The 15,396-nt window shown below is 38.2% G+C and overlaps 1 protein-coding gene across 2 annotated transcripts in view; it reads left to right on the plus strand.

Moving 5' to 3' along the window:
* KCNN2 (potassium calcium-activated channel subfamily N member 2) overlaps positions 1 to 15,396 on the plus strand; it is a 138,942-nt gene that overhangs the window by 33,810 nt on the left and 89,736 nt on the right. The window contains exon 4 of one of the 2 annotated variants that reach the window (XM_054489162.1): positions 9,257 to 9,675. In XM_054489162.1, the coding sequence (XP_054345137.1) occupies positions 9,257 to 9,675 (419 nt within the window). Of the gene's footprint in view, positions 1 to 9,256; positions 9,676 to 12,756; positions 12,951 to 15,396 lie in introns of those variants that run through there. The other variant, XM_054489163.1, reaches the window with a different exon arrangement.

Raw genomic sequence — 15,396 nt, forward strand, 5'->3', positions numbered from 1 at the left:
GCCTCTCCTGCTAAACTCCAGCACCTCTTCACTGATGTATGGTCAGTGCTAACTAATCTGTGATGATGAACTTGAAGTATATTACATTTGGTTATCTGAGCAAATACAAAACAGTTGCACTGGAAAGTTCATGCTCATGGTGGGACATATTCTGAGGGCATATTCAGCATTATGCCTACAAGTTACTTTAGACCTCTGGCCAAGACTGTTAACCATCACCCTAGAATTAAGGTAAATTAAACTGTTCTTCTGACCTAAAATCTTTCTTCTCTTAACAACCTCAGAATTGAATATAGAAGAACTAAATAATATTAGTTCTTCTCATTACTTTAACTCCCCTACAAGTGAGCTTAAAACAGATCATATATATTATAAAGATTATATGGAATGTAATGAGACTATTTCTACAGTTAGATTTTCATACTTGACATTGAATGAGTGTTGAATACCTGTGATGTTGAGAATGTTTTCATTTTCTTTATAGAATTGAGTGCATTAACATATCTCTCAACCTGGTAAATACCACTGGACAGTTTTTAATTGGCGGCACCTACCCTTGTCTCCTAGGTCAGTTCTTTCCTTCCTGCTTCACTGCCTGCTGCTTTTCGGATCCTCTTATGTCCCGACCTTCCAAATGCCCTCCGCATTTGGGCTTCCTCTGGACTTGGCCTTGAGTACTGTTTTGTTCTCTTCACTTTGTCTGACTTTTCCTTTGATCTCATACAATTACCCAAATAACAATTTTCTGAAATTTACTTCAGTAGTCCAGACTTCTCTTCTGAGTGGCCTGCATGTGGCATATATACTCAGATGTAAATGGCCAAAATGAAACCTTTTATTTCTTATGTTCCTTGCCTCCCTCTAGCCCTTGGCCCATTGTACCCAGGAAATGGCACCACCATCCGCTGTGTTTCTCAGGGTAGAAACACAATAGCCATGTTTGCATCTTCTCTTTCTTTTATTGCCCCCACATTCAGCCCATCAGCAAGTTCTGACAAGATTTCTACTTTTGTTGTTGTTGTTGTTGTTGTTTAGATGGTAGTCAGTATTTTATTATTTGGTGAATCAGGAGAAAGGGCTTTTGTTTTCTTAAGGGAGACTAGGAAAACTAATTAAGAGGGAGAAACTGACAACATTACATAGGTGTTTTTCTGTGCTGTACAGCATTTTTCTTTGTGAAAGAATTGAAAACTTTATGTGTGCCTCTATTAAATGGATATTTTTAAACTTTTATTTTGGTTCAAGGGTACATGTGCAGGTTTGTTATATAGATAAATTGTGTGTCGGGGGGGGTTGGGTTATATCATGTAGGTAATAAGCATATAAGCATAGTACCCAATAGGTAGTCTTTTTTTTTTTTTGAAATGGAGTCTTGATCTGTTGCCGAGGCTGGAGTACACTGGCACAATCTCGACTCACTGCAACCTCTGCCTCCCAGGTTCAGGCGATTCTCCTGCCTTAGCCTCCCGAGTAGCTGGGACCGAAGGCACGCATCACCACACCTGGCTAATTTTTGTATTTTTAGTAGAGACGGGGTTTCATCATATTGGCCAGGATGGTCTCGGACTCCTGACCTTGTGATCCGCCCGCCTTGGCCTCCAAAAGTGCTGGGATTACAGGCATGAGCCACCACGGCCAGCCTAGGTAGTCTTTTGATCCTCACCTTCCTCCCACCCTCTACCCTCAGGTAGGCCCTGGTGTCTCTCATTTCCTTCTTTGCGTCCACGTGTACTCAGTGATTAGCTCCCACTTATAAGTAAGAATATGTGGTATTTGATTTTCTATTCCTGCATTGGTTAACTTAGGATAATGGCCTCCAGTCCCATCCACGCTGCTGCAAATGATATGATCTCATTCTTTTTATGGCTGTGCAGTATTCCATAGTGTACACATACCATATTTTCTTTATCTACTCTACCAATGAAGGGCATTTAGGTTGATTTCATGTCTTTGCTATTGTGAATACTGCTGCAGTGAACATATGCATGCGTGTGTCTTTGTGGCGGAATGATTTATAATCCTTTGGGTATGTACTCATTAATGGGATTGCTGGGTCTACTAGTAATTCTGTTTTAAGTTCTATGAGAAATCATCAAATTGCTTTCCACAATGGCTGAAGTCATTTACATTCCTACCAGAAGTGTGTAAGTGTTCCCTTTTCTCTGCAACCTCACCAGCATCTGTTTTTTATTTTTTTGAGACGGAGTTTTGCTCTTGTTGCCCAGGCTGGAGCACAGTGGTGCTATCTTGGCTCACTGCAACCTCCACTTCCTGGGTTCAAGTGATTCTCCTGTCTCAGCCTCCTGAGTAGCTGAGATTACAGGCACTCACCACAGTGCCCGGCTAATTTTTATATTTTTAGTAGAGATGGGGTTTCACCATATTGGCCAGGCTGGTCTCGAACTCCTGACGTCAAGTGATCTGCCCCGCCTTGGCCACCCAAAGTGCTGGGATTACAGGTGCAAGCCACCATGCCTGGCCACATCTATTATTTTTTGACTTTGTAATAATAGCCATTCTAACTGGTGTGAGATAGTATCTCATTGTGGTTTTGATTTGCCTTTCTCTGATGATTAGTGATGATGAGCATTTTTTCATATGCTTGTTGGCTGCATGTACGTCTTATTTTTGAATGGAGTCTGTTCATGTCTTTTGCCTACTTTTTAATGGGGTTGTTTCTTGTAAATTTGTTTGTTTCTTATAGATGCTGGATATTAGACCTTTGTCAGAGGCATAGTTTGCGTATGTTTTCTTTCTTTTTATAGGTTGTCTGTTTACTGTGTTCATAGTTTCCTTTGCTGTGCAGAAACTCTTTAGTTTAATTGGGTCCCATTTGTCAATTTTTGTTTTTGTTGCAATTGCTTTTGGTGTCTTCATCATGAAATCTTTTCTAGGTCCTATGTCCAGAATGACATTTCCTAGGTTATAGTACAGGGTTTTTATTGTTTGGGGTTTTACATTTAAGTCTATAACCCATTTAGAATTGATTTTGTATATTGTATAAAGAAGGGATCCAGTTTTAATCTTCTGCATGTGGCTAGCCAGTTTTCCCAGTACCATGTATCAAATAGGGCGTCCTTTCTTCATTGCTAGGTTTTGTCAATTTTGTTGAAGGTTGTAGATGTGTAGCATTATGTCTGCACTCTGTAGACCTCTGTATTTCTGCTCCATTGAACTATGTGTCTGTTTTTGTACCAGTGCCATGCTGTTTGGGTTACTGTGGCTTTGTAGTATAGTTTGAAGTTGGGTAATGTGATGCTTCCAGTATTGTTGGTTTTTTTTTTTTTTTTTTTTTTTTTTTTTTTTTTTTTTTTTTTTTTTTTTTTTTTTTTGCTTAGGATTGCTTTGGCTATTCAGGCTTTTTTTGGTTCCAAGTGAATTTTAAAATAGTTTTTTCTATTTCTGTGAAGAATGTCATTGACAGTTTGATAGGAATAACACTGATTCTGTAAATTGCTTTGGGCAGTATGGCCATTTTAACAATACTGATTCTTGCTATCCATGAGCATCCAGGAATGCTTTTCCATCTGTTTATGTAATCTCTGATTTCTTTGGGCGGTGTTCTGTAATTTTCATCACAGAGATCTTTCATCTTGTTTGGTTGTATTCCTAGGTATTTTATTCTTTTTGTGGTTATTATGAATGGGATTTTGTTCTTGATGTGCCTCTGAACTTGAATGCTATTGGTGTATAGGAATGCTACTGGTTTTTATAGAGTGATTTTGTTTCCCGAAACTTTGCTGAATTGTTTATTAAATCATTGAACTTTTGTGTAGAGACTATGGAGTTCTGTAAGTATAAAATCATGTCACCTGCAAACAGGGATAGTTTGAATTGCTCTCTTCCTATTGGGATTCCTTTTATTTCTTTCTCTTACATGATCCCTCTGGCTAAGACTTCCAGTACTATGTTGAATAGGAGAGGTAAGAGAGGACATCTTTGTTTTGTGCCAGTTTTCTAGGGGAATGCTTCCAGCTTTAGCCTATTCAGCATGATGTTGGCTGTGGGTTTGTCATAGATTGCTCTTATTATTTTAAAGTATGTTCCTTCAGTGTCTAGTTTGTTGAGGGTTTTTAACATGATGGCCTGTTGAGTTTTACCAAAAGCCTTTTCTGCACATATTGACGAGATTGTGTGTGTTTAGGGTGGTATGGCCATAGACCTTTTCTGCATCTATTGAGATGATCATGTGATTTGTTTTTATCTCTGTTTATGTGATGAATCATGTTTAATGATTTACATATGTTGAACCAACCTTGCATCCCAGAAATAAAGTGTATTTCATTGTGTTGAGTTAGCTTTTTGATGTGCTGCTGGATTCTGGTTGCTAGTATTTTGTTGAGATTTTTTGCATCAACGTTCATCAAGGATATTTACCTGAAGTTTTATTTTTTTGTTGTGTCTCTGCCAGGTTTTGGTATCAGGTTGATGCTAGCCTCCTAGAATGTGATAGGGAGAAGTCTGTCCTTCTCAGTCTTTTGGAATAGCTTCAGTAGGTATGGTATCAGCTCTTACTTATATTAATACATCTGATAGAATTTGGCTATGAATTCCTCTGGTCCTCTGCTTTTTCTGGTTGATAGGCTTTTTATTACTGATTCCATTTTGGAACTTGTTATTGGTCTGTTCAGGTATTTCATTTCTTCTTGGTTCAATCTTGGGAGATTGTATGTTTTCAGGAATTTTTCTATTTCCTCTTAGTTTTCTAGCTTGTGTGCATAGAGATGTACATAGTAGGCTTTGAGGGTTTTTTTTTTTTTTTTTTTGTATTTCTATGTGGTTGGTGGTAATGTCCACCAATCATTTCTGATTGTGATTATTTGCATCTTCTCTGTTTTCTTTATTAGTCTAGCTAGTGGTCTATCTATTTATTCTTGCAAATAGCCAACTCCTTGACTGTTGATCTTTTATATGGTTTTCTGCTTCTCAGTTTCCTTCAGTTCAGCTCGGATTTTGTTATTTCTTGTCTTCTATTAGCTTTTGGGCTGGTTTGCTCTTGTTTCTGTAGTTTCCCTAGGTTGATGTTAGGTTTTAAATTTGAGATCTTTCGAACTTTTTCACATGGGCATTTAGTGCTATAAACTTTTCTCTTAACACTGCTTTAGCTGTGAGCCAGAGAATTTGGTATGCTATAAGATCTTTATGTCCAGTGCACTCATTGTCTCCATTTCCAAGACAATCCCCCAATTTAGGTGATGAGGTGCAACAACCAATCAAATGCAGTAGAGCTTCCTAACTTTTATCCTTCCTTCCACACTTGCCCCTCTTCACCCTGTTTTCCCTAGAGTAGTATGGGTGAGCCCTTCAGGCTGAAAATCAGATCACATTATTCCTCTGCCTAATACCCTTTAATGGGTTCCCACTGGGCTTAGATTGAAATCCTGTCTAGATACCATGGGTCAACAAAGGCCTGCTTATCTGGTCCCAGTTAGTCTCTTCAAACTTATTTCCAGACTGATCTCCTTTCATGCTGCCCCTTGATCATTAAGTTTCAGCCACTCTGATGTTCCTTCATTTCTTTATGCATGCTAAGCTTTTATAAAGCCCAGGGCCTTTACATGTGCTGTTTCCTATGCCTAGAATATTATTCCTCTGGTTGTTTACATGACTGGCTTTTCTCTTAATCCAGATCTTGCATCAAATGTTACTTATCCAGAGGTTTTTCCTGATGACCACATCTACTGTCATCTCTAATGCATTATTCTCTATTTCATCTCTTGTTTCTTTCCTTCATAACAATGTCCAAAAGCGTAATTACTTTATTCGATTTCTTTACGTCTGCTTTCTTGACTATGTTTTTTTCTTTCTTTTTTTTTTTTTTCATAGCGAAAGTTAGTTTCAATGGGCAGATTCTCTGTTCATCACAAATGCTGCTGTATGGCTGGTATGTAGAACAATACCTGGCACATAGTATTTAGTACACTGGATGAATAAATAAACAAGCAACATTGAGGGTCAGGATTATGTAGAGAATACAAGTAAATATTTTTCCTCAATTTCAGCATTAAAATATATGCTATGTTAAAAAAAAAAAAAGCATTTTAGGTATTCAGACCTTTGATAGTAAAAAAAACAACTATGTAATAGAACATTTTTGTGAGGAAGTTACCAAAGAGGAAAGTTATCTGGACTCTATGGAACTGCAAAATTATGCTCCTACAATGACTTATTACTTAGGTGAATGTGTCGTACATTCACTTGCATTATGCTTTGGTATTCTCAGCTTCCGCAAGTACATTTAATTGATATTAGAACCTATCCAGTGATTAGGATAGTCACTGTTAACTAAGAAATAACAAGGAAGTTTATTTATCAAGCATTTCTTACCCTCTACTAGGTAGACATGGAGTCTCACTAACAAGTAGGGGAGACAGTCTTATTAAGAAGTCTTTTATTGTCCTTTATGTGACAGCATCAATAAGAAGCACATATGAGGATCATGGTGGAACAAAGGAGGGAGTTTCCAGATTTTCACAGGGCATCTACTACATGCTAGAGGAGCTGATGTGGAGTTTGGTCTTGAAGGAATACAAATTTGCTAGATGGAGGCTTTCCAGGCCATGGGACAGAATGTACAAAGACCCAGAAGCATGATTAGGGTGGTGTGTTCTGGAATCTCCAACCATAGGGAGATGTAAGTAGAATAGTAGGCAATGAAGTTGGAGAGACAGGCAAAACCAGATTGCAGAATGGCTTGTGTGCTATGGGTATAGATTAGATTTTACCCATCAGGCCATGGTGGGCCTTTGAATGATGTTAATCTTGAATTAAATTTTAAAAAGGTCATTAGAAAATGGAAGACAGGAGGAATCTGGTAATGGAGAGTGAAGGGTCAGACTACCCAGGGAAGTACAGAGTGAGAGAAAAGTCAGAGATAGACTCCAGTAGTGTGATGGTTAATATTGTGGGGACACATCCAAACCATACCAAGTAGGGACACAGAATGGAGAGAAAGACAGTGAGATCCTTAAGAGTGGCAGGAGATGGAAAAAGCAACATGTCACAGAAGCCAAGGAAAGAGATATTTCTTAGGGAAGCAAGAATGACAGGACAAATAAGATAAAAATTAAGATGGGAGGATCGGATTTCATAATGAAGTTATCTTTAGTGACCTTAGCAAGAGTAGTCTTGGTAGGCTAATGGGAGCAAGATCTGCCTGGAAGTTGTTTGAGAATGAATAAGTGAGAAAACAAACACAACCTAGAGTAGGCGTGGAGCCAGCCCTGGTTCTCTTTGTTTGGGTGTTTTGTTTTTAGTAAACAGTAGCAGTTTGACTTTATAGACTCTGCTGAGAGAAAAGAGGCACAGGAACTAGACTATAGGCTATTGATGCAGGAGAACTGGATTTTGGTGAAACATTGCTTTAGACACATGAAGCAAAAGAGAAGGGAAATAAGGAGGAAAGGGTGTGGCTGTAGGTAAGATTGTGGCTAACGTATCAGATAGAGGGTATTTCTTCTGATACTGTGGGGAAAGTGCATGCTGAGAGAAAGGAGAACAATGGTGGCCCTCGAGGAAAACAACCCATGGTGGATGTGGGAATGATCACAAGGTGACTCTGAGGGTTCAACTGAGCTTGAAGGCACAGGTGGGTGGTGGCCATAGGCCACCTGCAGCAGCCTGGATATCAGGTTCCAGATTGAGAGTTACCTGGACAGGATCACCTAAAGGATAAAGGGTGCTGCTGCTGAGAATGGCAGTAGGATTATGGTTGAAGGAGTGAGACTCAATAGAGAGAACCGGCCTAGTTAGGGAAGTGAGCAGAGGAGTAGTGAAAAGGGGCCTGAAAAAAAGAGAATAGAGTGAGGTGAGAGGAGCAAGTGCATTGGGGAGAATGGAAGGAGGGCCAGTCTTAGAAGGAGGAGACTTATTTGTAAGCAGTATATCGGAGTGATACATTCAGACTGACATTTCTTTACCAGATAAATACCTTGGAAGGTATTTATCCTGAGTTTGTACTGTTGTCCAAAACATTATGGTGAATAACCTTATTGGAACTCAGCTGGGACTTTGCTACACAGCTTTTGACTATTTGGAGTCTTGGTGATTCTTAGCCCGTTTGGAAGTGGATTTGATTTTTGCACACTGCTGGGTCATTCGGGGTCAAGTTTGGTGAATAAAGTAGATAATCAAGCTGGATAATAACATTTTTGGTAAGAATGGAAATGTGGATTTAAAGAACAGTACTATTTTATTTATGTGACTTGTAATAGTCCCTGATAGTAATTTCCAAAGGCAGCAATGACAGTATCTTTGGAATATATATAGCTTCTCAAAACAAAGGTCTTCCTAATACGTGGGACTCCCAGCATTGAAGCATGGCTGGCATCCCTGGCTTCTGGGCCCTAAGTGTCAGTATCCCTTGCAAGTCCTTGTGGCAGTCAGAAAAGCCACCACACATTTCCAAATGCTTCTGGTTGTCTCTAGACTGCCAGGGCCTGGAGGACTTGTTTACAGAGAGCCAGGGAAGAGAGGAAGATACTCTTTTCTGTCCCTTTTACTCTTTATCTATATATCTATTTACTTTGCTTTCTCTCTGGTTTTTTCTTCTTAAAAAATTTTGTTTGCTTTCATTGATTGTGGTGTGAGGAATGACAGAAACAGGAGGAAAAAGGGATCTTTATTAAATAAAGATTGAAAGTAAATGAATAATCCAAGGGAAGGCTATGGACGAATAGAAGAAAAGAGACAGAAAATAGAGTAGTCATGGGGAAACTGGAAGAAATGTTTCTGCCACATTTGTCTGTGGTCTCTTGTGATTTTCTCTGAAGCCAAGAATAAGATTTCCTGTAAGAACGCTTATGTGTTGTTGCATTATAGGGTATAACTGATTGCAGAGGCACCCTAAATAGATTTCACTGAGAATATAGTTAGAATTGTGTAAGGCTTTAAATCCAGACTGAAAGAGGAAAACAACTTGTTATAAGGCGAGTCCGTTTCGACTTCATCTGAGGGGGTTTTCTTGACTGATAGGCCCAAGCCCCTGTTTTAAAATGATGTTATTTACGTGATTGTCCAGGAACGTGAACTTCAAAACAGTTTTAGCTCCTGAGTACCAAGTTTTTAATTTAATTTGTACAAAATGAATACCAGTACCCTTTACTAAAAATAGTATACCTGGCTGGCATTTAAAAGTTATAACCTTTAGCTTGCCATGATTGCTAAAAGTCATCTGTTGTGTGTTTTTAAAATCTGCACTAACCCTTGTGGACCATTCATGCCATACTGAAGCTGATTTTCTACTTTATTTTTTCAGTTGTTCATGGTGGACAATGGAGCAGATGACTGGAGAATAGCCATGACTTATGAGCGTATTTTCTTCATCTGCTTGGAAATACTGGTGTGTGCTATTCATCCCATACCTGGGAATTATACATTCACATGGACGGCCCGGCTTGCCTTCTCCTATGCCCCATCCACAACCACCGCTGATGTGGATATTATTTTATCTATACCAATGTTCTTAAGACTCTATCTGATTGCCAGAGTCATGCTTTTACATAGCAAACTTTTCACTGATGCCTCCTCTAGAAGCATTGGAGCACTTAATAAGATAAACTTCAATACACGTTTTGTTATGAAGACTTTAATGACTATATGCCCAGGAACTGTACTCTTGGTTTTTAGTATCTCATTATGGATAATTGCCGCATGGACTGTCCGAGCTTGTGAAAGGTAAGTTTGTTTCTTTTCCTGAGAACATAATTTACCATGTGGTATCTTCACAAGTAAGAAAAAAAAAAAAATTTAGACTTGAGACGTGTAGTGTCTCACTCTTGAAAATTTTGGATTCTCTGACAGGCTTCTTTGAAATGACTGTGACAAAGCTTTTCTGAAGATTTTTTTCATAGAGCAAATGCCTTCATGCTTGTGTGTTTTCTTTCTAATTTGATCAATTTTCAGCAGAGGGCTGCCTTTATAATTTTGTGCCAAAATTTGGAGACCTAGAAATTGCACAGGACACTTTAATTGGAAATGTGAGTTTAATGGTAATATTGAGTCATTCCTGTGCCTGATTGCTTATGAGCGTTGTTTGTTGTTGAGACAGAAATCCTGTGAAACAGTGTTGATGCAAAATGCCTGGGCTTTAGGGAATATCTTAAAGCAGTTTGTTGGTTATAGTGCCTGTATATAACAGTTTTCAAATGTTTACTTGATAAGGAGGTTATGGGTACATGTATTAGTTTGTATTGAACTTTCAACAATTAGTAAGAACAGGCAATGTGTATTTGTTTTAATATCTGCAGCACTCTGGTGGTCTAGACCTAGGCATATATTCTCAGATTTCAGGAGTGGCTCAGTGATCTTAATCAGTTATACGTTAATAATGTTAACTTTGCCATTTAAGAAAAATAGACTGACATAAACAGGAATAGTTGTATCATAGTGGGTTACGGAGTACCCTCACATGACCTTGGTTAAGAAAATTCAAGTTGAAATTAACAGTAGAGACATAGGAATGATTTAGACATTTCTAGGAGTGTTGAAAGTTCAGATGTTAGTCTTTGTAGAATTTCTTTTTTTTTTTTGAGACGGAGTCTTGCTGTGTCGCCCAGGCTGGAATGCATTGGCCCGATCTCAACTCACTGCAAGCTCTGCCTCCCAGGTTCACGCCATTCTCCTGCCTCAGCGTCCCAAGTAGCTGGGACTACAGGCACCCACCACCACACCTGGCTAATTTTTTGTATTTTTAGTAGAGATGGGGTTTCACTGTGTTAGCCAGGATGGTCTCAATCTCCTGACCTCGTGATCTGCCTGCCTCGGCCTCCCAAAGTGCTGGGATTACAGGCGTGAGCCACCGCACCAGGCTGAATTTTTTTTTTTTTTAATTTGGCCTTTGAAAGTCAAGGTTATACACTCAGATAGTTTAAGGAAGAAAAACAGCTATATGAGAGTTGCTGCAAAAAAAAAAAAAAAAAAAAAATTGTGAACCTGAACACCCTCCAGCCCATTCCAGCTTTCCAGAAGCATTCACTTTAAATCTTTTTAGCCATTCTCTTGGTAACTGCGTTTTATATTTTTGTATTTTAAATACAAACATAAATTGTATTTTAAATACAATTGCTTATGTTGCTGCATCTCGATTTTTTGTTGTTGTTTTGGAGCTATCTATTAACTTCCTTCTGGGGAAGTCAGAGTTTTTTTTTTTTTCCCCATACATAAACATACCCCTTTTACAACTTCACTCCTCCCCGAAAAAGTGATTTTTATCTCCCTATCTCCCAGTGAGATAAACCCTAAAATCTATATTCTATGTTTACGCTCTTATTACTGTATAAACTGCATTTGTAGCTGAACAAGATAATGTATCATAATCATTTTTCCTTTCCTGCACAATTTTTTATTTTTTCTGGAAGAAATAATTGCCTCATTTTTTATTTGCTTAGTTTTCTGTATACTTATCCCTAAATCATCTCTAAATTCTCTCACATTATATAAATACCTTTTACTCTTTTCAAATATATCCAGCAGTTTATCAACTTCACCTTGAAGAAATGACTCTTGGAACATTCTGACTTGCATCTCTATCATGTTGGGGACTTTCTTTGCCTTTTTTGTATGCTCAGTAGCCCCTTTCTTGAACCCCATTTCACCCTCTTTCTTCATTCTTTATTTTGGTAGAATCTGTCTTCCAGTAGTTTTGAAGCAAAGGTAGCGTATAAGAGAGATATTTTTGAGATCTTGCAGATATGGAAGTCTTTAGTCTTCTCTCATGCTTAACTGGTAATCAGCTGGATATAAAACTTTAGATTGGAAATCACTTTACTTCAGAATATTGAAGGGTCCATTTTCTTCTGGTATTCGGGTCTAGCAGTCTGATGCCGTGCTCCTTTTTTATTTATTTATTTTTTTTCTGCAGGGTTTTAGTATTGGTATTCTAAAATTACACAAGGATGTATCTTGGTATGTGTCTATTTTAATCCATGGTACTGGGAACTTGGTGGACCTGTTCAATCTCAAAATTCATGTCCTTCAATTTTTGGAGATTTTTCTGAATTATTTAATGATTTTTGTTCCTATTTTCTGTTGTGTGGATAATGGCCCTCCTATATTATTCCCTAATTTTCCTATTCTTTGTTTATAGTTTTCCATTTGTTTTTGCTCTATATATGGAAGATAACCTCAAATTTATCTTTCACACTTTCTATTGAGATTTTATTTCTTCTGTATTGTGTATTAATTTCCGGTGTCTAATTTTTGATCCCTGAATGCCTTTTTTTTAATAGCATCATGCTTTTCTTTCGTAGAAACTTTTCTCTGGAGATGTTAATTATGGCTTTTTGAAATTTTTCTCTTTGCATTTTGTTTCCCCAAAGGTGCATTTTTCTTTTGTTTTGGCTTCTGTTTTAGGAGCTTTTCATACATACTTCAAATTTGTCAACTGCAGGCTTTATTAAAGGGTGATTTGAGTGGGGGACATAGAACAGCAATTTCAATACCTTTACATATTTCGTCTTCTCTGACCATCTGACCAGTGCATCGGAAGTCTTTTCTGCTCTCCTGCAATGAAAGCAGAAGCTTGAGGTGACAGCGTCTTGGGAATTGAAACACAGGGCAAAGAAGAGGTCTCAACAGTTACTATGCAAGCATTTGCTTGTTCTCCTGGTATCAGTACCGTAGCTTGCTCTCTCCAGTGTCTGATGCCCTGCAGTAGGTCCACAGACCTTGTGTTGTACTGTGTCCAGATAATAGATTTTCAGACTTCTGCCAGGTTGCCAAAGAACAGTTAGTGTTTCTACAAAGCAGAAGAGGACGTCTATGTGTCTAACTGCCTCTATGCCTTTTTCGAACCTATCCTCCCATTCGAAGCTCTATGGTTATCCCCACCTGCAGAGGCACTGGTGCCAACAGTGCCTAAGTCGTGGGTGAGGGGTTGGTTCTCAGTGCATGTGCGGTTGCCCCTTGCTTTTTCACCACTGTTACCACAGAATTCTGCATTCTCATGTCAGGTAAGTCAGCGGCCCCCTGTCGACTGGCTTTCTAGCTTTTTTTTTTTTTTAACTACTCTTTGTCATTCGTTCTTGTTCTTATGGGTTTACATGCTTTTTTGCTGTCTGTTTGTTTTAGTAGTATTTATAATCATTTTAAGGTTGTTAAGGGAAGGAGCTGAGGCCAGCGTGTTTGTTGAGCCCACCTGCTTATACCAGAAATTTTGTAGTGACTAGTTTTTAATATCGTGTCTCTGAACCTTTTTAAAGAACTTCTCTGTGTAAATATGCCATCTGAGGGATTAACGTTTTCTTTTTAAGGAAAGGTAGACTGCTTATGGTAATGCTTTGTTTCCTAGCAATCATGGTATTTACAGGCTTATGATATTATTCTGGAGCATATGTACCTTATGATGGTTGAAGAATAAATATGGAAAACTCTAGTTGACATATCTATTTACTGTATAAAGATAAGCCCTAATTAAAAATTATGCATAACAATGTAACAGTGAGGGAAACAGCCAGGTCTAACAATATATACATCTCCACGGGTGGTCTCTAGTGCATCTGCTTCCAAAGGCCAATTAAGAGAGCCTCAAAATTGTGTACATGCCATACATTTTCTTTTCAAAAACAGTTCATCTTAGCTGTTTTAACCCATTATCACTAAATACCGAATGCCAAGGCAAGCTGTGCCACATTTGCTTAGCAGCCCCAAGTCTGTGTGTTTTTTAACATGCTCAGATTGTGAGGTGATGACCATTCCTGTTTTCATGTAAAGAGGCAATAAAAGGTGAAAACTTCATTTCATAGCAAGAATGAGAGTGTGTAGCCAGCAGTTACATAAAGGAAACAAATCTGTGACAGCATGGTGCGGAAGGGACAGAGGCCAAAACTCTGGATTGGGACACTGGGATTTAGTCTCAGTTGTGTAATTTAGGGGCTGAGTGACCTCAGGCCAAACATCTCACGTCTTTTTGCCTTAGTTTATTCATTTGCCAACTAAATGGCTTGTTAAGACTTCTTCCCAAGGTAATGTTTTATCATTACACAAATGTGTAAAAGAAAAAAAAATTATTAACCAGCATTGTGTTAATAGAAGATTTTCCACATTTGGTTTTTATTAAACTTCCCATTTTGCTGCACAAATTCTCCAGATTGTGGTTTGTAAGATACAAAGATAAAAAAAAAATTGTTTTTCCATAAATTTGCAATTTGGAGCATGATGTCACCAGTATCTTACACTTCCTTGATAATTATTTTCTGACCCTTTTTTTCCCTCTTATGTGAAGTTTACAATATAACACACAGCTTTTCTATTTATTTGGTTTAGGATTTGGATTTGAATGAATCCTACCAGTTCCATCTTTGGTTCATCCAAGCATCCTCTCCATGTAAAAAGGGGAGATTCATATCTGATAGAAATTTTTATTTTTAGTTAATTAGATATCTAAAAAGAGACTTAGATTTTTGGACTTTTTTAAAAGGAAAGAACTAGAGAAAAAGAGAAACAGCTTTCTAGAGAAGTTTGCATTAAAAACCTATTCCTGTCCTTCTAGGAGCACAAGATTCAGGATTTCTATAAGTTTCTAGAAATTGTTCTGTACTAATGGGGAGAGCATCCTATGGGAGGCATTTATTCCTTGTGGTATTATTTTCCCTGGCATATCATGCACCTCTGAAATTTTTTACCTGTAGGTAATAAAAGTTCTTTCATCTCTCTCAATGATAGGAGGAAGCAGAGAAGCAAGAATCTAGCATTAGTTCTGTGGCCTACATTTGTTAATAAGCAGCTTCCCCAGACCAGACCACAGTAATCTACTCTTTCTCTGGTTATGGTTTGGCTTTGTGTTAAGGTAGGCATCAGTCCTAGGAAGAACACTGTCCTCTGAAGCAGCTGAGAAGTGTGGCCTAGTGCCGCTAAGCGATCTCATGTTCATGGGGTCCCAGGCCAAGGCATTTAATCAGAATGTATTAGGAGAAATTTCAGGAACATTTATGTTTTAGAAGAAACCTGAAACTCAGAGCTTGGGGTCCTGAAGATTGGGAATTATCCAATCCTGACTTGTACCTTTTGAAACTTCTCTGGTTTTGTAAAGATAGCGTACATAGGCAGCTATTCACCCCAAAGTGTGTTTTGCTGGGCACAGTTTCTGAGCAAGAATAGTAGCTATTTTGCAAGAGGTAGAACTGGATATTGTGGGTCAGTGCTGTGTTACACAAAGAAAGGAGTTTTGTTTCTTTTTCACTGTAAGAGTTCTCAGAGCATTTAGTATATGTATATGCATTAGAAATACCCAAGAGGGAAAAGGTGTATTTATTTGGCCATGCTTTCTGGGAAACATACTTGACATATGACAATACTGAAGTTTTGGAGATAGAAAGAAATTGAACTTTTCTGCACAGTTTGGAAATTCAAAATAATGTTTCTGTGTTCAATGAAATCTTTTCCTTTTTGACATAGGTT

The sequence above is a fragment of the Pongo pygmaeus genome, chromosome 4, assembly GCF_028885625.2.
Source record: "Pongo pygmaeus isolate AG05252 chromosome 4, NHGRI_mPonPyg2-v2.0_pri, whole genome shotgun sequence".
Classification (NCBI taxonomy): domain Eukaryota; kingdom Metazoa; phylum Chordata; class Mammalia; order Primates; family Hominidae; genus Pongo; species Pongo pygmaeus.